Raw genomic sequence first — 20,087 nt, 5'->3', positions numbered from 1 at the left:
CACTAGCCTCATCTTGGTTAAGAAAGTGATTAGAAAACTAGATCAGGCTTGGACAGCCAGAATGAGGCACAATGTAGCCAGAAGTGTGGTTCTACTCTGAAGTGTCTGTAAAAATGGCACATTCTTACTCAAAAGACCTAGTCCCTGGGTATATTTGGAGTCATCTCTGTTTAAATTAGTGGCGGTGGTGCAGATGATGCCCTGAATTAACTCTGAGGGAAAAACTTGGCTCTAAAACAATACTCTATTCTTGCTAGTTGCCCCAGGATCTGAGTATGTGCAAGGTTTGGTTAATTTCCAGCATCAATGTAATTCTGTTTATCCTTGTGCCACACAGTCAAAGAGAGTCTCATCTGTATAATCCTGTTGAAACCATGGGATTTCATGAGTCTAACTGAGGGCATAATTCGCTGTCAGAAGAGCTGCACAGGTGTAATTGGCATAATTTGGCCTCTAAAATGCTAGTGTTGATACATGAGAAGGAAAGAAACAAGTTGGACTTTCTGATTCCAGGTAGAATTTAGCAGAGTTAGCAGTTAAAAATATCTTTTTCCTGATCAGATCAGATTAGCTTTGACCTAGAGTCATTGAGTTGCTAACAGAAAAGGAGTACTTGTGGCACCTTAGAGACTAACCAATTTATTTGAGCAGAAGCTTTCGTGAGCTACAGCTCACTTCATCGGATGCATCCGATGAAGTGAGCTGTAGCTCACGAAAGTTTATGCTCAAATAAATTGGTTAGTCTCTAAGGTGCCACAAGTACTCCTTTTCTTTTTGCGAATACAGACTAACACGGCTGTTACTCTGAAACCTGAGTTGCTATCGTATGACCTTAAAATGGCCTCTTTTCAGACCAGAATTGCAATTTAAGTTGAGACCTCTTAAATATGTATGGCTTAATCAGTGTCTGTGTTTAGCAAAAATAAGGATCTGAAGACCCCATTCAGTGCTGTGACTGTGGTATAAATACATAGATCTGCAACTAGTGATCAGCAAAAAATCAAAAATATACATATTGTTGCCAAAGCACAAAGGTCCATTGAAAATCCTCTGTGTACTCCTTTTCTTCAGAACAAGAGACTATCTTCAGTCTAACATTACTTAATCAGTTTTGAAGAGAAAGAATGTAAGCATCTGGGCTATTTAAGTTTGAATAGCGAAGTTGCCATTTAATTTTTGCCAGAATCATTGTGAGGTTAGCACTACATGTGCACAATATATTTTTAACAACCATTCCATCAGTTTTGCAAGCCCATATACAAAGCTCTCTGCTTGGCATGTTATTTCAAAGGCTAAAATCTGATACTGTTCTTTACTGAATCGACTTGTAAAATATCTTAAAGCTGCCTGTCTTCTTTTAATAGACAAGATGCATCAGAGTGTTAGTTTTGTAGGTATATGTATATAATGCAATTTTTTATGCTTTAATGATTTTTTTTCTCTTTCCCCATTTAAATACAAACTACAGCTCGTGGACAGAAGTTATATGTGAGACTTTTTCAACGCAAGCTGAATTGGATAAAAATTAACAAAATAGAATATGCGGAGATTAGTGCAGATTTGTTGCCAGTAATTGGAGAATTGGTTGAAGCAGGCTTTCTGCAAACAGGTATGGGAAATGACTGCATATTATTAGAATTAAATTCTCTTCTCTTGCTGCTGTCGCCAGTCTGTGGGTTTGTCTACACTAAGAAATTAGGTTGATTTTATAGAAGTTGATTTTTAGAAATTGATTTTATAAAGTCGATTGTGTATGTCCCCACTAAGTGCATTAAGTTGGCGGAGTGTGTCCTCAATACCGTGGCCAGCATCGACTTAAGGAGCAGTGTACTGTGGGTAGCTATCCCACAGTTCCTGCAGTTTCCACTGCCCATTGGAATTCTGGGTTAAGCTCGCAATGCCCGATGGGGCAAAAACATTGTCGAGGGTGGTTTTGAGTACATGTTGGCAGTCGTGTGCTCCCTCGCCCCCCCCCCCCCCCCGAAAGCAACAGCAGACAATCGTTTCGCACCAAGATGAGAGCTGTCCTGCCAGTTGAGAAGCTAGTGGCGATAGCCCTGTGGAAGCTTGCAACGCCAGACAGCTACCGGTCAGTTGGGAATGAATTTGGAGTGGGCAAGTCTACTGTGGGGACTGCTGTGATCCAAGTATCTGATGCAATCATTGACTTTCTGCTATCAAGGGTAGTGACTCTGGGAAATGTGCAGGTTATACTGGATGGTTTTGCCGTAGTGGGGTTCCCTAACTGTAGTGGAGCGATAGACGGAACACATATCCATATCTTGGCACCGGACCACCTTACCAACCAGTACATAAACCGCAAGGAGTACTTCTCAATGGTGCTGCAAGCACTGGTGGATCACAAGGGACATTTCACCGACATCAACATGGGATGGCCGGGAAAGGTTCATAACGCTCGCATCTTTAGGAACTCCGGGCTGTTCGAGCAGTTGCAAGAAGGGACTTACTTCCCAGACCAGAAAATTACCGTTGGGGATGTTGAAATGCCAGTAGTTATCCTTGGGGACTCAACCTACCCCTTGCTCTCATGGCTCATGAAGCCATACACGGGCAGCCTGGACAGTAGTAAGAAGCAGTTCAACTATAGGCTGAGCAAGTGCAGAATGGTGGTAGAATGTGCCTTTGGACATTTAAAAGCTCGCTGGTGCTGTTTGCTGACTAGGTTAGACCGCAGCTCAACCAACATTCCCATTGTTATTGCTGCTTGCTGTGTGCTCCATAATATCTGAGAGAGTAAGGGGGAGACGTTTATGGCGGGGTGGGAGGTTGAGGCAAATCGCCTGGCGTCCAATTTTGAGCAGCCAGGCAGCAGGGCGATTAGAAGAGCACAGCTAGGCATGGTGTGCATCAGAGAGGCTTTGAAAACCAGTTTCATGACTGGCCAGGCTACAGTGCAACAGTTGTGTGTGTTTCTCCTTGCTCCAAACCCGCCCCCTTTGTTGATTTTAATTCCTTGTAAGCCAGCCACCCTCCCCCCTTCAATCACAGCTGGCAAAGAAAATAAAGTAACTATTGTTTTGAAACCATGCATTCTTTCTTTCTTAAAAAAAAAAGTGAGATAACTGACAAGGTAGCCTGGGTGGGGTAGGGTGTGGGAGGAGGGAAGGACAAGGCCACATTGCTTATTGTAGCCACACTACAAATCAAAACTGTTTGGCAGCCTTCTGTTGCTTGGGCCATCCGCTGGAGTGGAGAGGCTGGGTTACCGGAGCCTTCCCCCCCCACCCCCCCATGTTCTTGGGCGTCTGGGTGAGGAGGATATGGAACTTGGGGAGGAGGGCAGGTCGTTATACAATGGATGCAGCAGGGGTCTGTGCTTTTGTTGGCTTTCCTGCAGCTCCAACAGACGTTTCATCATGTCCGTTTGCTCCCCCATTAGCCTCAGCATCGCCTTCTGCCCCTGCTCTTCGCGCTAACTTGATGCTTTCCTGGCCTCTGCCACTGAATGCCTCCATGCATTAAGCTGTGCCCTATCAGTGTGGGAGGACTGCATGAGCTTGGAAAACATGTCATTGCAAGTGCAGTCTTTTTCGCCTTCTAATCTGCGATAACCTCAGGGACGGAGATGATAGGGGGAGCATAGAAACATTTGCACCTGGGGGGAGATAAAAAGGGAGAGTAAAATTAAGATACGTTTCTGAGAACAAAAGGAAGACTCTTTCATAGTGAATCAAGCAATTCACAGCAGGCAGCTCATGTGCTTTAGGTACAGGGTTACATTTTGCCTTTTATATTGGCTGGGCAGAAGAACTCGGTTTCTAGGCAGCCATGGTAAGCCTTTTGGTACACGGGGTTGGCTTCTTACGCCTTCATAATGTGGGAATAGTTTCAAACTGCAGCGCCATCCTTTCCCATAGCAAGCAATGCCGGATGGGTTTCACATTTAAAAGGAGGGGCTGCGGTTTTCGGGTGGATGTGCAGGATACACCTCCCCCCACCCCATCGCGTGGCTATTCTCTGGGATGATCCCTTCAACCCTCCCCCCACTGCTTGGCTGTTCTCTGGGATGATCCTTTTTAGCCAAGCGCAAACGACCCAACATGAACGGAGTCCGTTTACTGTTCCCTTACAAAAATTCCCCTATTTGAACCAGGTGGCCATGAATGATATCACTCTTCTGAGGCTAACACAGAAAGATAAAGACCAAATGTTGCTTGAATGCGACCAAAACCCAGGACCATTCGCTGCCATGCTTTGTGCTGCAATGATTCCAGACTACTTGCTACTGGCTTGGTGTGGTAAAGTGTCCTACCGTGGAGGACAAAATAAGACAACCCTCCCCAGAAACCTTCTGCAAAGGCTTTCAGAGTACCTCCAGGAGAGCTTCATGGAGATGTCCGTGGAGGATTCCCGCTCCAGCCCCAGACATGTTAACAGACTATTCCAGTAGCTGTACTGGCTGTGAATGCATCCCAATTCTTCAGAGCAAATCAAACATTAAACACTATGGCTTTTAAACTCTGTACTGTAGTTAAAAATGTGCACTTACCAGAGCTGCCTTCTCCGGCTTCAGGGTCAGGGATCCCACCTTGGGAGGGTATTGGCTCCAGGGTGATGAAAAGGTCCTGGCTGCCGGGGGGAATGGATTCACTGCTTGCCTGCTGCACGTTCTCCTCCTCCTCCACAAAATCTTTCTCCCTGTTGCGTGAGACTCCCCACTTTCAGGTGTCCACGGACAGTGGTGGGGTAGTGGTAGGGTCCCCCCAGAATGCCATGCAGCTGATCATAGAAGCGGCATGTAAGGGGCTCTGACCTGGAGTGACCTTTTGCCTCCTTTGTCTTTTGGCAGGCTTGCCAGAGCTCCTTAACTTTCATGCGGCACTGCTGTTTGGCTCTGTTGTAGCGTCTCTCGACCATGCCCTGTGCGATTTTTGGCATAATATATTAGCATTTCTTCTTTTTGATTGGAGTTTGGCCTGCACAGATTCTTCTCCCCATACAACAGTCAGATCCAGTGTCTCCCTTTCTGTCCATGCCCGAGCTCGTTTGCGATTCTGGGGGGACTGCCTGGTAACCTATGCTGCTGAGCTCGCCACACTGACCAAACAGGAAATGAAATTCATAATTTCCCAGGGCTTTTCCTGTGTACCTAGTGCATCAGAGTTCAAAGTGCTGCCCAGAGCACATTGGAGCACTCTGAGATAGCTCCTGGAGGCGAATACCGTCAAATTACATCTGCGCTACTCCAAATTCGATCCAGCAAGGTCGATTTTAGCGCTACTCCCCTTGTCGGGGAGGAGTACAGAAATAGATTTTAAGAGCCCTTTAGGTCGACGGAATGGGGTTGGTTGTGTAGACATATTCATTTTAAAATCGACCTAACGCGGCTAAATTCGACCTAACCCTGTAGTGTAGACCAGGGCTGTGTCTTGGGGTGGCCAATTAAGGGAGTCAGGTTGAGGACTATTGGTTGAGCAATTCAGGCAGATTGGCAGCCTGCTCCATTAAGTTAATAATAGAAGTTAGTAGTGCAAATCAGTTGAAGAGGGTGAGGGTTTTTTTGGACGGAGCAGGCTAGATTTCAGTTGTTAGGACAAGAAGATAAAAAGTAATTTATTTGCCTGTACCGTCAGTTTGATTCAGATTTAACTGAACCAGATTTCTGTACACTCATGTTTTGTTTTGAAATTGCTATGGAATTTTCCTGATCATTACACTTTTGTTAATTATTAATTATTAATCTTCATAATAAATTAAAGAAATTTCAAACTATATTTGGAAAGTTAGTTTAAATTACTAGTCCATAGCTATTTCATATGTAGGTAGGACTTTCTACTATCCAGAAACTCTCTGTACTTTAAAGTATCATATGCATTCAAAATATTAAATAAGTATTTTTCTGTGTATCTGCAGAATCTGAATTACAAGACCTTTCTGAGGGGCTGGACTTGCTTTCTGCTCCTGAGCTAAAAACATTAGCAAAGACGTTTCACCTGAAAAACCCAAATGGTCAGAAACAGCAACTGGTGGAGGACTTTCTCAGACTGGCAAAACAACGTTCGATCTTCAGCAAGAATCAGGCTGGTATTGGGGCAGTGATTTTGAAAAGGTACCATTTGGGCTTTTTATGTAAAATCCAATAGTTAATTCTGCAGATGAATATAAATTATTATTGAGAAGACCATGAGTTTTAGATGCATTTTGGAAATGAAAAACATTGTATATGCATTGTGAATTAAAGCATAAAGAAGTGTAGTAGGTAACATCTGAAAAGCATTAAGGTTTTAGTCATAATTTTAGTAACAGTGCTATAACATGGGTCAAATACAAAATTAAAAGGGCAAACAGAGAAGGGTCTTTAGTGCGTCAGCCTTTTTCTTCTCTTTAGACTTGGGCTTGGATGGCTGTGCTTTAGTTTTGGCAAAACCTCAGTCGCTTGATTTTTGCATTTCAAAGGACAAAACCATAGTCTATAGTAGTATGGAGTATTTCCAAGTTTCCCCAGGTCACTTATGACATTATTTTAGCTGAATTTGTTTTCCCTTTGTAAATAATTCTTGCTATGTTGTGGGACTACTTGAGAGTAATAAAATAAAGCTTCTGCAAACTATGGTTCAGCAGCATAAATCTGAGCTATTGCCAGCAGGAGAGTGAGTTTGTGTGTGGCGGGGGGGGGGGGTGAGAAGGCCCACCTTGATTATCATGCACATTGTAGAGAGAGTGGTCGCTTTGGATGAGCTATTACCAGCAGGAGAGTGAGTTTGTGTGTGTGGTTTTTGGAGGGGGGGGGTGAGAAAACCTGGATTTGTGCTGGAAATGGCCCACCTTGATTATCATACACATTTTAAAGAGAGTGGTCACTTTGGATGGGCTATTACCAGCAGGAGAGTGAGTTTGGGGGGGGCGGGGGGTGAGAAAACCTGGATTTGTGCTGGAAATGGCCCAACTTGATGATCACTTTAGATAAGCTATTACCAGCAGGAGAGTGGGGTGGGTGGAGGTATTGTTTCATGGTCTCTGTATATATAATGTCTTCTGCAGTTTCCACAGTATGCATCCGATGAAGTGAGCTGTAGCTCACGAAAGCTCATGCTCAAATAAATTGGTTAGTCTCTAAGGTGCCACAAGTACTCCTTTTCTTTTTACAAATCTGAATGTGTTTACTGGGCCTAATCCTTCTCCTCTTACTGCTGGAACTGCATCTGTGAGATTCCTTGTGTAAGGCAAATACAGTTTGGTCGGTTATAAGAGTATGTTGTTAGCCATCTGCTAGCATTGCCCCAAATATGTATTGGAGCAAGCAGCAAAAGAGCCCCTCAAGTTGTCTAAAATAAGGTTAGACTCATGAAGCAAAACATATTGCAGAATACAGGTAGATGCACAAAATCAACAAGTCCTGAGTCTGCGGGAGCGGCTTTTCCTGGTTCCTGCCTATAAATGATCAGACCAGAGTCACCTGTTTTCGTTTGCTGGCCTGGCTAGAGTGGGGGTGGGTGGGTGGCGAGTAGTAACCACTTTCCTTAAGATGACGGGCCTTGTGGCTTGGGGCAGTAGTACCTTTTTTCGCAGTCTTAAGAAAGAAGATGACGGAAGACCGTCTGCTTACTCCCGCCGATTGTTACTCAGTCCACCTACTCTAAAACTCTGTTCTCCTCTGTCACTAGTCATCCATCATCGTGTCCCTTTCTTTTGTTGTCTTCCCCCTTGTCCCCACCTCCATGTCTCTCCTTTCCCTGAGTTTGGATCATTTTTGGGAGCAAAATCTTCGGGATAGGAGTAGCAGCTCTGATTTGGCTCCCTTTATCCAACCTTTCAGGGGTTAGGTTCAGTTTTAAGGTTTTGGTCTGGTCCTATTTCTACCTTTGCTACTACACAAGGTGCAGATGGTCAGTAGAGATATGGAGGAGAGTATACTGTGGAATGTCACTGTGTAAGATTTCCCATGCTAATGACATTCTTCAGTCCTGTTCCCAGAAATCCTTGCTCTTCTGGCAGAGGCAGAAGTCTGTTTCAAATTTTGTGTAGTTTTGTGCTTTGGACAGATGTTCACATCAAAATAGAGCAATTTTGTCCATCCCACCAATAAAGTTTCTTTCACGTTACCTAAACAGCCCATGGTATTTGTGATGGTTCTTGGGGTGCCCAGGACTGTGAGTCACCTTGGTACGCCCTGCCTTCAGTGAGAGGGTGTGTCAAGGTTCCTCCCCCACTCTGAACTCTAGGGTACAGATGTGGGGACCTGCATGAAAAACCTCCTAAACTTATCTTTACCAGCTTAGGTCAAAACTTCCCCAAGGTACAAAATATTACACCCGTTATCCTTGGACTGGCCGCTACCACCACCAAACTAATACTGGTTACTGGGGAAGAGCTGTTTGGACGCGTCTTTCCCCCCAAAATACTTCCCAAAACCTTGCACCCCACTTCCTGGACAAGGTTTGGTAAAAAGCCTCACCAATTTGCCTAGGTGACTACAGACCCAGACCCTTGGATCTTAAGAACAATGAACAATCCTCCCAACACTTGCACCCCCCCTTTCCTGGGAAATGTTGGATAAAAAGCCTCACCAATTTGCATAGGTGACCACAGACCCAAACCCTTGGATCTGAGAACAATGAAAAAAACATTCAGTTTTTTACAAGAAGACTTTTAATAAAAAATAGAAGTAAATAGAAATAAAGAAATCCCCCCTGTAAAATCAGGATGGTAGATATCTTACAGGGTAATTAGATTCAAAAACATAGAGAACCCCTCTAGGCAAAACCTTAAGTTACAAAAAAGATACACAGACAGAAATAGTTATTCTATTCAGCACAATTCTTTTCTCAGCCATTTAAAGAAATCATAATCTAACACATACCTAGCTAGATTACTTACTAAAAGTTCTAAGACTCCATTCCTGTTCTGTCCCTGGCAAGAGCAGCATACAGACAGACACAGACCCTTTGTTTCTCTCCCTCCTCCCAGCTTTTGAAAGTATCTTGTCTCCTCATTGGTCATTTTGGTCAGGTGCCAGCGAGGTTACCTTTAGCTTCTTAACCCTTTACAGGTGAGAGGAGCTTTCCCCTGGCCAGGAGGGATTTCAAAGGGGTTTACCCTTCCCTTTATATTTATGACAGGGTGACTTCCTGCTGTTTAACTAGGTTTCAGCTCCCTGATGCCATCAGCCTGTTAATCTCCTCTGGGCTATGCCAGGCCTTACTTTTCCTTGCAGGTTAACAATAGGTGCACCCAAGTCCTCAAACCTCTTTGAAGAGTTCTCCTGTAGTATCCTGCCCTTAACCACAGAACATTCACAGAAATGCAAAGTCTGCTGTCCCCAGAGAAACAATATACACACCAGGTTGAATGATTCAACTCAGGATCAGCTTGATTAATACCAGAGCACTGGAATATATTTATAGTGAAAATAATGATAAGCTTCTCAAAGATTTGAGATTCAAAAGAAAGTGAGTACAGATAATGGAAACAAAAGGGTTACATATAAAAGAAAATCATAGCACAATTTCTAGAGACTAAACAGGATAATCTTCTGTCTAAAGAAGTTATCTTACTTATCTTTTGTAGTGTTTCAGCCAAGCCTAGTTGAGATCCCGTTTTCATGAATGTAAACATGCTGTTCATTTACTTCCTAAGTGCAGGATTTTGAGGTGTCTCATTGCCTTCTACTTATATCCCCCAAATTCACTGTCTGTTTTCAGGCACAGTAACCCCCACCCTACCCCCTGTCAGTTGTTTTTTCCTGGGTCCCGCTTCTTCCCTGTGAATTTCACAGCTCCCTGTTGACTTTGTATGTAAATGAAGCTTCCATTGTGCTGGTTTACAATCCTTAATTTACATGCCAACTGAGAGATAGGTGAATCAACATCTCTTGTCTGACAGAAACCTGTTTGTCAACTGTGCCTTGATACAGACTTTGGAACATGTTTTCAGTGTTTATGTATATAAGTCCTTACATAGTATCTGTACAAATATTTCACAGCAATATTAATGACCAGCGTGACCCTGACTTTCATTTAAGACCTCACATTATAATCTTTGGTGAATCAGAAGGTACATGGAGGGATAAGAATATTCTTGTAATTCCCTTACCAGTTGGCACTGAGAGTCAGTCACAGTGCTGAAGAGGAGATTTGGAATTGCCTAGTTATGGAAAGAGGATTATTATCTGAAGCAAAATGTTTTCTTGCCCCCTCTTTGGAGTGGGGAGGAGAAGAAACACAAAGCTGACTCAAGTTAGCTAATATCATACAAAGTTTCACAACCAGGAAGGTTTTGTGGTGGTGTTGTGGTACTTGGGGGAGGGGGGAGCAGGTGCGCACGTGTTAGCTATTTAGAAGCAGATTCAATCATAGTTAGCACTTTACAATATGACATTTTCTGTCCCCACTCCTGTTAAATATATTTTAATGGTAGCAAACAATAGCTAGCTTTTGACTCAGGCAACATTCCACTTCATTTAGCCTGGAGAATAGATGAAAGTGCTACAACCCGAGGTATGGCATTTCATGTCAGTTAAAACATTGGCAACTGCGACTGATTTTGCTAATAAAATAGCTTTGTCTTCAGGAGATGTAGTTGTTTGTCAAGTGTAACCCAGTTTTAAAATACTGCCGTTTGAAAATATTTCCCTCCCATGAGATTTCAGTTTCAGTCTTTGATATTAGATACTTGAACTACATTATCATTTTGAGGAGAGAACTTTTATCTTGGTTGACATTTGCATGCTTACTTGATTTAGGAATATGAAATCCAATAAATACAAAGAGAGGCTAAAAAAATTATTTGTTTTATCAAATGAACTTTTCTCAGTGGTTTGGGTATGCTGGTCCTATTTTATTTTAAAGAAATGTCTTTACACCTTATATTAAGTTCCAATATAATGGAATGTAATAAAGAATTACATTGCCCTCAATACACAGTTTGCCATTCTCCTGCTGTGTCTGGTTAGGCTGTATCTTGCAATGTTTCTAACCTAACTAATGCGGATATCAGTTATAGAATAATATTTTTTAAAGCTTTACAGTAATTTAAGATCAACACTTTGTCTTAAAATTTGCCAAATATTATTTGAATTTTTCACTATATCCCGATTACCTGTCATTTTCATCTTTTTAAATTAACCACTGTTGATGAGAACTTAAAAAAACACCACTCAAAATAGACAGTACTTTGTTCTATCCCAGTAATTTTACTGTGATTCTCCAGAGCTAACAGAGTACATCAACCTGTCTTCTGCTCTCTACACTGAACACTGATTGACTGGCCAAGTGATGTTGCATTGAGTTCAAGATCCGAGTCCTTCTCTTCAAAGTGCTTAATTATGTGGGCTCAGGATACCACAAAGATTGCCTCAAGCTCTGGTATAAGGACTTGGGTCAACGACCCCACTATTCTGGTACAGTGAAATTATCTGCCTCAAGGGCATCGTTTGTCTCTGGAGGAGGCACAGTTTTCTTGGGGCCTGGTCCAAAACTGTGGAGTGAACACCTGCAGGATGTGAGAACCACCTCAAATGTCTTCACATTCCACTTTTTTGGACTACCTTCACTAATAAAAACACACAGCTTTATTAAAAGTGTATTAGAACATGCAGTCTTCCCCTAGGAGAGGAGGAAGAGAGAAGGAAGGACAGAATATCATGTAATAGATGCTAGTCATGTTGCTTAATGCATTACTGCAGGCGGTTTGGTTATAATAGTGGATGATATCAGAAACAGAACAGAATTAATTGAGACGCACAAATTAAGCAACAGTTATTAACAAATGTATTAATTGACTCTAACGAGGTCTAGCGATTAAAAGCAGGGGACTAGTGATTGGGAGACCTTGAATCTGTTCTCAGCTCTGCCATTAAATTAATATCGGAGATGAGGAAAATTGTTTTACTTCAGAGCCCTGATTTCTCATCTGACAAGACATATGGTGATGGTACCTAAGAAAATCAATGAAGCAGAACTGTAAGAATGTGAATCCTCGGCAATGTAGTTAGAAGACACAAAGATGAAGCTAGCAATGCCAGGTTGGTAAACTTGACTTTGCCAAATGTAATGGGTTAACCTGGGGAAGAAAAAAAATCCTGTAAGGCAACCTTGCCTAAGGTAGAATTACTTAGGGCTTGTCTACACTTACATTTTATAGTGCTCTAACTTGCTAGCTCAGGGGTGTGAAAAATCACCCCCCTGAGCGCAGCAAGTCTGAGCACTTTCAAGCGCTAGTGTAGACAGGCTCCAAGTGCTGGGAGCCAATCCCCTCGTGAAGGTGGATTACCAGGAGCACTGGGAGAACTCTCTCCCAGCGCTCGCATGTGACTACACTTGCACTTCAAAACACTGCTGCGGGAGCGCTCTGAAGTTTCCAGTGTAGCCATGCCCTTAGTGACGAGGAAGGCACCCTGGGAAGGGGTTACTTCTTTGTAGTGGGTATTACCACTATATCACAAGATTCAGTGTTAGCTTGGTCTCAAAAAACATGAGGTGGGGTGGGAGGAATCTACACTGTCCAAACAAAAAAGGGCAAAGATAGGCCCTGATAGTGCAAACATTTATGTATGTGAGCAGTGCCATTGAACTTCATAGAACTGCTTCTGTGATTGGCAGGACTGAGCCTGTGTTCAGAAATGTTATTTTGAAGCTTGCAAGAGTAATTACGAATAAGGCGGGGGAGAGTAAAAATATAACAATAAAATTACTAAAATCAGAACTTGAAAGACTCTTTTGAGAGTTGCACTGCATTACATTTTTGGAAACCCTCAGGAGTAAGGAATTGTGGAAACCCGTGTAACTGTGTAATTGTGGCTGATAGCAAAAGAAATTCAATTACAGTAACACTTGTGAGCTGGGTAGGATCTGTTAGCATCTGCTTTAAAAGAATCAGTGTATACATTTATTTTCAATGAGTTTATTTGTGCCTTCTGGACTTGCTCTCATTACTGGGAAAATCTGTAGAATCTTTTTCTGGAAGTCTTGAATCCTGAGAGACAGACTCCTTTAAATAAATACAGGAAATGCCCTAGATTTTTGTCATCTTCTTGCTGTTTCCATTATAGGTTCCACTATTATTTACATGTGTCTTTGCCTTCCTTTTTCTTGATTTTCATATTATTAAGAGAGAAGGCTAAAGCTTCTATATTGCTGGGGGATGGTTGTTCCCATTGAGTTTCCTTACTTCTAAAATAGCCCTTGTAATTCCCTCCTTCTCTTCCCATCTCTCTCTCTCTCCCTATGCCCCCTTTAACATGTTAAGTGATATAATGTGTCTTTGTCCTTTGTATGCTTTTCTTGTCTAAACATTTTTTGGGTGCTGGATATAAAACTATTGAAGTAAGTGGCGGTTTATGAGATAGGTTTGATCCTGTAGGTGAGTAGTCCTGTTAAATTCACATGTCTCATGTAAAGGCTTCAGGATTTTGCCTGTGGCACAGATGTGTACTAGAATGTTGCTTACTACAAAAGACTCCTAACGTTACTTTAGTTGTACATGAAACTGCTACCTTAAAGTTCCACTGATCTGTCTTAAAGCACTTTTTCTTGCATGTACATTTCTGTACAAATTTACTCACCCAACATTGGACTGTCACCACCCATTTATTCAGTATGAGATTTTTACTTCTCCACAGGACCAGGATGTGGATTTAAAATAATAGCATCTTTAGGATTATGGAGTAATTACCATTTCCATAATTGTTTAGATTCTCACATACAGGGAAGTCTGTGATGGTCTAGCAGATAGATATATATTTAGACAATTATTTAAATTCTTTTTATTTGGATTTTTCATCTGTAAACTGTATTAAAAGAAATGTAGCTGTAGACACTCTTGAAGTACCATTGTACTGAAAAGAAATATCAGTGAAATTCACAATAATGGCCAGACTTCTATCCTTGACTGCCCTTTGTATATGTGGAATATACAAGATTGTATACTGTTCAAGGTCCTATGATAGAAGAATTATCCACTACAGCAGGGATAGGGAACCTTTTTTCTATCAGGGACCATTGACCCACAGGGCTGGGGAGGGAGGTTGGGATGCAGGAGGGGTGAGGGCTCTGGGGTGGGGCTGAAGATGAGGAGTTTGGGGTGTGAGAGGGGGCTCTGGGCTGGGGCCAAGGGGCTTGGAGTGCAGGAAGGGGCTCAGGGTTGGGGGTTGGGGTGTGGGAGGAGGTTCGGGTGCGGGCTCTGGGAGGGAGTTTGGGTGTGGGAGGGGGTTCCAACCTGGGAGAAGAGGTTTGGGATGCGGGCTCCGGCTGGGCGGCGCTTACCCTCAGGTTGCTCCTGGTTGGTGGCGCAGCTGGGCTAAGGCAGACTCCTTGCCTGCCCTGGCTCCACACTGCTCCCGGAAGCAGCTGGTGTGTCTGACCCCTAGGCGGAGGGTCCGGGGGGTTCTGTGCACTGCCCGCAGGTGCTGCCCCTGTTCCTGGCCAATGGGAGCTGCAGAGCTGGTGCTGGGGCAGGGGCAGCACATGGAGCTTCCCTGATCGCCCCTGGTCCTAGGAGCCGCAGGGACATGCTGGTCGCTTTCGGCCGGATGAAATGAAGCAGCAGGCTGGATTTGGTCGGCGGGCCATAAGTTCCCCACTACAGTATTTCAGCAAAAATTGCACATTATTGTGGGGACTGCATTTTAAATTTGAGGCTGAATGTCCAGATTTCTGTCAGCTTCACTGAAAACCTGTAATAAGGGTTTAAATATAAATTTGAATGTAGGTTCAATAATGATAATTAATAATGCTTTGCGCTTCTGCTGAATCTTCCATATGAAAATCTCAAAGCATTTGGTTAACATTAAGTCTTGCAAATTCTCAGAGAAATGAAAGGATGTATTTTCAAAAATGGCCTCTGATTTTCAGTGCCTTCAATTTTGAGTGTTCCACTTTAGGACCTGATTTTTATTGACTTGTCCAAAGTTACACAGCAAGTCATTATCAGATAGAGAATCTTACTTTTTGTAGAGCATATATATTGTCAGGTTATTCCACTTCACTTACTGAAATGTTATATTTCCTATGTATTAAGTCCATATATCTGGCTTTTCATGAGAGACCACGTATGCTATGTAGTTTCTCAAGCTCCTTCATACTGTAGGGAAAATCAAGCTGTATAACAATTGGTTTGGAAGTAAATTACATCTGGATAAACATTTTGCTTGGCTTCTAGGGCTAAGGACCTTTCTGGGAAGTCTGTCAGAGTCTGTAAAGGCCCCCGAGCAGTATTTTCTCGAGTTTTACTGCTGTTCTCACTGACTGATTCAATGGAGGATGAGGAAGCAGCTAGTGGTGGCCAAGGCCAGCTTTCCACCGTGCTTATGGTAAACATGGGTCGTACGGTGTTTCCCAGTTACACAGTAAATAGGAAAACAGCAATCTTCCAGGACAGAGAAGATCTCATCAGGTAGGAGGAACTTTGGCTATCTGGAAACTGATTCATGGAGACAACATGTGAAATGCGGCAATGACACCCGTGTGTTTATTTCTAGATAAGCACTATTATTGGCTATACCTTGTCAACTTATCGGTGCTATTGCCATAAATTATAGGGCATATAGAAGACCAGAGGAAAACACACAACAGTATATTTGTGGTTGGTTAATATAGAGTCTGCTAAGAAGCCTCCCAAAATTTGTAATTTTGGTGGCCTTACATTCTGAATCAAAGTAGCTTACCTCATTGCTTCATGGTCATCTGCTGATGAAAGCTGTTCATTAAATTGCAATGCCTGCTGTTAGAATAAATTCATAGAACAATGAGAAGATGATATAAATGTTTTATACTGGAGAAACATTTTAAACTTAATGCACCCTGATGTATAGTCCATTCACTTCAGAAGATTACTCCAGGAATAAAGTTGGCCTTGTGGGTTGGTTTTGTTGTTGTTTTTTTTTTTAATGCCTTGGGAGATGAGGGTGGGAGGGAAATCAGATAACATTGTATAAAGGAAATGAGTTATTTTTAACTATAAACTGTCTCTGTACCTGATATTTATTTTTGTATTTGTGGTTTGGGTTTTTTTGTTTGTTAGATATGCTACAGCTGCTCATTTGTCAAATGATGTAGCCATTGCAATGGCTAATGGGAACTGGACAGAAGCTAAATATCTCTATATGTGTGCAAAAGAAACCTGGCATGAATTGAAAAATCATCCTTCTTTGAGGTACTAAAGCACAAATGCACGCTGAAATTCACATGCAATTAGCAGATACATGATCTCATTTTTGATGCAGCTCCTACTGAAGTAGGCTTGGATTCTTCTAACCCAAGCCTGTAGAATTCAGCAGTTTCACTATTCTTAAATGCTTTGAACTTCCTGGTTTATTTGTTTAGCTTTTAAATGGTTTAAATTGGAGAGACTTTTTTGTAAAAGTGCAGAGTGAATTGGTAGACAAAGATAAAGCACTGAAACAGCTCCATATTCTACATGCCAAAATGAAGGAGAATAAGAATCTATTTTTCACTTGTCTTAGTTTCTCTTTATGGCTGCTAGGCAAACAGCAATCAGTAGATTTTTAAAATTCACAAAGAACAAAGTAATGTTCCAAAGGTTATGGGAAAACATACTCGGTATTCATCTGCTGAAACTTCCAAATGGGTGTTATTCAGGAAGCATTACTAAAGATCTGAGAACTGAACATACATGTATTGTTGTTCAAGTGTCCTTCATTAGTTTCCATTTTAATTATTTGTCTGGTAGCTTGATGATACGTTGAAAATCATAGCCCTGTGGTTGCCATCATATTCACTCTCATGGCAACTGACTTAACCTCATATTCATGGAGGGTCATTTGGGGGCTTGATCTTTCTCCTGTTGAAGACAGTGGCAAAATTTCCCTTCAGTGAGATCATGCCCTTGAATAGTATATGCCATCAAAAAAAGATGGCTAATATCTGTAAGTTAAATACATTTGTTAGGACAGGAAAAGCTATTTCAGCCAGTGACCTTTTGTCCAGCTGTTTGTCTGCTAGCTGACCTTCTGTCTTGGTAGAGAACACCTGTAAGTAAAAAACAAAAAAAGAAAACAAACAAAAAAGATGATGGAACTAAATTTTCTTTTAACTGACCCTATGATCTGTGAATCTTTAGTTTCACTGGTTGTTGAACCAAAGGACGTGGCTGCCAAAATATTAATATTAAACCATTGCACCAGCCACCTTAATTCTGTCACGTGCTAACTTTGGAGTGGTAGACTTTGCAACCTTAATATTCTTTTTACTGCATTTTTAAATATATTTCATGTGTTTTGTTTTTATAAGCACTTGACTATTTGTGTGCTTTGTAAGAAAGAGTCTGAATGATTTGGATAGTCATTCCTATTTTAATGATCTCTGATGTGTTCTTTTTTTTAAGATGCCATAGAGACTTACCTGAGTATCTGCGACATTTTACGGTTGGGTGGATGTATACAAGGATCCTGTCTCGAGGGGTTGAAATACTGCAGAGACTTCATATGTATGAGGTAAAGCAGTGGTGCAAGACTGTGGTTCATTTTTAATTGCTAATCTTTCTGTAATGAAATTACTATAGCTGGCTCTCAGGTATAAAATCCCTACATTTTCCGTGGGTGGCAGTCTTAATACATTATAACTGCACAGTGTCAGACCTCATTAATGATACAGTTCACAGGAATATTGTAGAAGGATTTGACATTGAATAGTCAATGATGTTTTTATCTGTTGTGTAGCTTTAGAGATGATAGGATCTTGTGCAGCTTTGCTTAAAGGTAACCTATGAAGAAAAAAACAGTGTACCATTTTTCTTCCTGCATTAGGAGCTATAAGGCCTGTAAGAGGTTTTTCAACATTTTTTTTCCACTTTTTTTTTTTCTTGCATAGCATTAGGTTTTGACTTCGCTGTTATAGCTGGAAGACTCTGTGGAAGGCTGCAGATCCAATTGGGGATTATTACATGGCAAGAGTCTAACACTGAGGGGTTGTTATTTAGACTGTTTAAAGATACCTCCTTTTCACTGGATTTTGTTAACCCCTTGTAAAGACATACTCTTGAGGGTGAGAGGGAAAGCTGACTCTGAAATGCTCTGCCTCTTCAGTTGAGGACTAAGAATCTCTAGCTTAAGAGTTCCCTACCATGGAACATAAATTTATAATAGAAAGAAAAACACCAGGAAAACCTCTTTAAACAAAAAACAAGCAAGCAATTTTCAGACCTTCTTTGTATATCGTAAAGAAGTAAAATAGGGAAAAAGCATTTTCCTCTTTGCAGTTGACCTGTAAGTCTAAATGACTCTCTCTATGTTCATAGGAGCTGTTATAGAAAGGGATGTTAAGGGTAAAAAGGACTCGAGCTGAGAATTGCTGAGAGTTAAATTAGCCAGTGAGGAGGAGGCAAAACACGTGGAAGGATAATAGTACTGTGTTACTACAGCGCTATGGGCAATGTAACTGGCTTAATTGTATAATGATGCTTCAGCTTGCTTTCCTGTGTCATCTAATAGAAGAGTTTTGCATTGCTGTAGGAGGCCGTGGAAGAGCTGCAGAATCTTTTGTCTCAGGAAGTGTATTGTATAGACAGCAGAGGACGATGGTGGGATCGACTGGCTCTGAATTTACACCAGCACTTGAAACGCACTGAGCAGGTATCCCCTAACTGCATGCTCTACCACTGGAGAACAGTACTAGCTAGGTGTTAAAAAACACTGTGATTGTATTTCATATGAGCAGGAGTGCTGGGAAGGCACTGTAAGAGGCTAAGGCTTGGTCTACACTGCATACTTCTGTATAACTACATTCCTCAGTGTGAAAAATCTAAATCCCTGAGCAGCGTAGTTATACCTTAACCTCCCATGTAGACCATGCCACGTTGGCAGGAGAGCAGAGGTGAAGTTATTAAGGTGTTGGGAGAGCTTTCTCCCATCGGTTTAGATGTCTTCACCAGATTCATTACAGTGGCACAGCTGCATTGGTGGAGCTGAGCTGATGTAAAATTTGTAGTCTACACCTGCCATCAGTGCTTTGTATGGATCTGTTCCCAAGGGTAGTTGATAGGCTTCTCTTGTGCAGTAGGACTTGTTTTTGGGTATGTTTACACTACAGCATAAGCCCGGGCTCAAGTTTAATCCCCCTGGCATCTACACTGCAATTGTGCTAACCCATGGTTTCAGAACCTTGCAGGGTTGGTGGGTCTGAGCTTGAGTTAAGCTGTGACCCAGGGCCCGAATCCTGTTGCTTTGCACTGTAGATGCAGCCCCGCTTGACTCCGGTCCTGGGAGTCAGCCAGAAGTATCCCACAATTTCAGGGGACAGCTTTCTTAATCCTCGCTATCGCAACAATCCGCAATCCACTCAATTGAAGAAGGAAGCACCCCTCTCTCCCCTTGGCAAACTATAGCAGCTCAGGTCAGTGTTAACTCATTCTCTTCTGATCACTGGGCTAGATTGGCGACATTGGGGGGTGGAGGAGCACTAGGTTGGTAGGCTGCTCCACAGAGAGGCAGGGAAAGCCTTTGCAGAGGAGGGGGGTATTCCTGTTAAAATCTCTGCCCCCATGTTGAGGAGAGGCAGCTGGAAAGGAGGCCTCTTTAGCTCCTCCTCAGGCAAGGAGCTATTTTAGCATATATAGTGGGAACTGTTAGATAGACTGTTCCTGATGGGGAGCAGGGGTAACTTTTACCTCAGGGCAGGCTTGGATGCCTTATTTTCTTTCCCTGTAAGTCTGCCAGGCCGCTTATCCATGTGCTTTCACTCGCTAGAGGATTTCTGGTTTTTTGGAGAGGTTGTGGGAGATAAGTGCCGTCATACCAGAGTGACGTGTAGACGGAGCCTGGGCTGTGAAGAAGCATGGCAGAGTCCTGAGGTGCCAAAAGAAGCAATCTCACAAACTGAATTAACACTATTTGGCCTGGTATGTTGCCTAGTCTGCTGCACCACAATAGGGCCTGCACTAGACAACCCAGAGAATAGTGGGCTCAGTGCTCTGAACGTCTAGTAGAAATGGTATAAGAAGAGTGTTACCAATAGATAGTAAACTTACTATTACCTGAAAAATGGCACACCAAAGGGTTAAATTTAGTAAAGCCCAGAGAGAACTGGCCTTGTTACTTGCTGCTCCGTGAGGGGCAGAACTTTTGGCAAGTGGAAGCCGGGGTAACCCAGTGTGGCTCTTTAGCTATATCTACA

At 42.3% G+C, this 20,087-nt stretch overlaps 1 protein-coding gene across 12 annotated transcripts in view; it reads left to right on the top strand.

Moving 5' to 3' along the window:
• The window catches only part of FAN1 (FANCD2 and FANCI associated nuclease 1), a 44,845-nt gene that overhangs the window by 11,921 nt on the left and 12,837 nt on the right, over positions 1 to 20,087 (top strand). For all 12 annotated transcript variants that reach the window (XM_048868232.2, XM_048868233.2, XM_048868227.2 and 9 more), the window contains 6 exons: positions 1,469 to 1,609; positions 5,875 to 6,070; positions 15,118 to 15,351; positions 15,979 to 16,110; positions 17,302 to 17,410; positions 18,428 to 18,547. In XM_048868232.2, coding sequence (XP_048724189.2) covers positions 1,469 to 1,609; positions 5,875 to 6,070; positions 15,118 to 15,351; positions 15,979 to 16,110; positions 17,302 to 17,410; positions 18,428 to 18,547 — 932 coding nt within the window. The remainder of the gene's footprint in view (positions 1 to 1,468; positions 1,610 to 5,874; positions 6,071 to 15,117; positions 15,352 to 15,978; positions 16,111 to 17,301; positions 17,411 to 18,427; positions 18,548 to 20,087) is intronic.

The sequence above is a fragment of the Caretta caretta genome, chromosome 10 (genome assembly GCF_965140235.1).
Source record: "Caretta caretta isolate rCarCar2 chromosome 10, rCarCar1.hap1, whole genome shotgun sequence".
In the NCBI taxonomy this organism is placed as follows: domain Eukaryota; kingdom Metazoa; phylum Chordata; order Testudines; family Cheloniidae; genus Caretta; species Caretta caretta.
The sequence above is the reverse complement of the archived record's forward strand: the minus strand, read 5'-3'. Positions and strand labels throughout refer to the sequence as shown.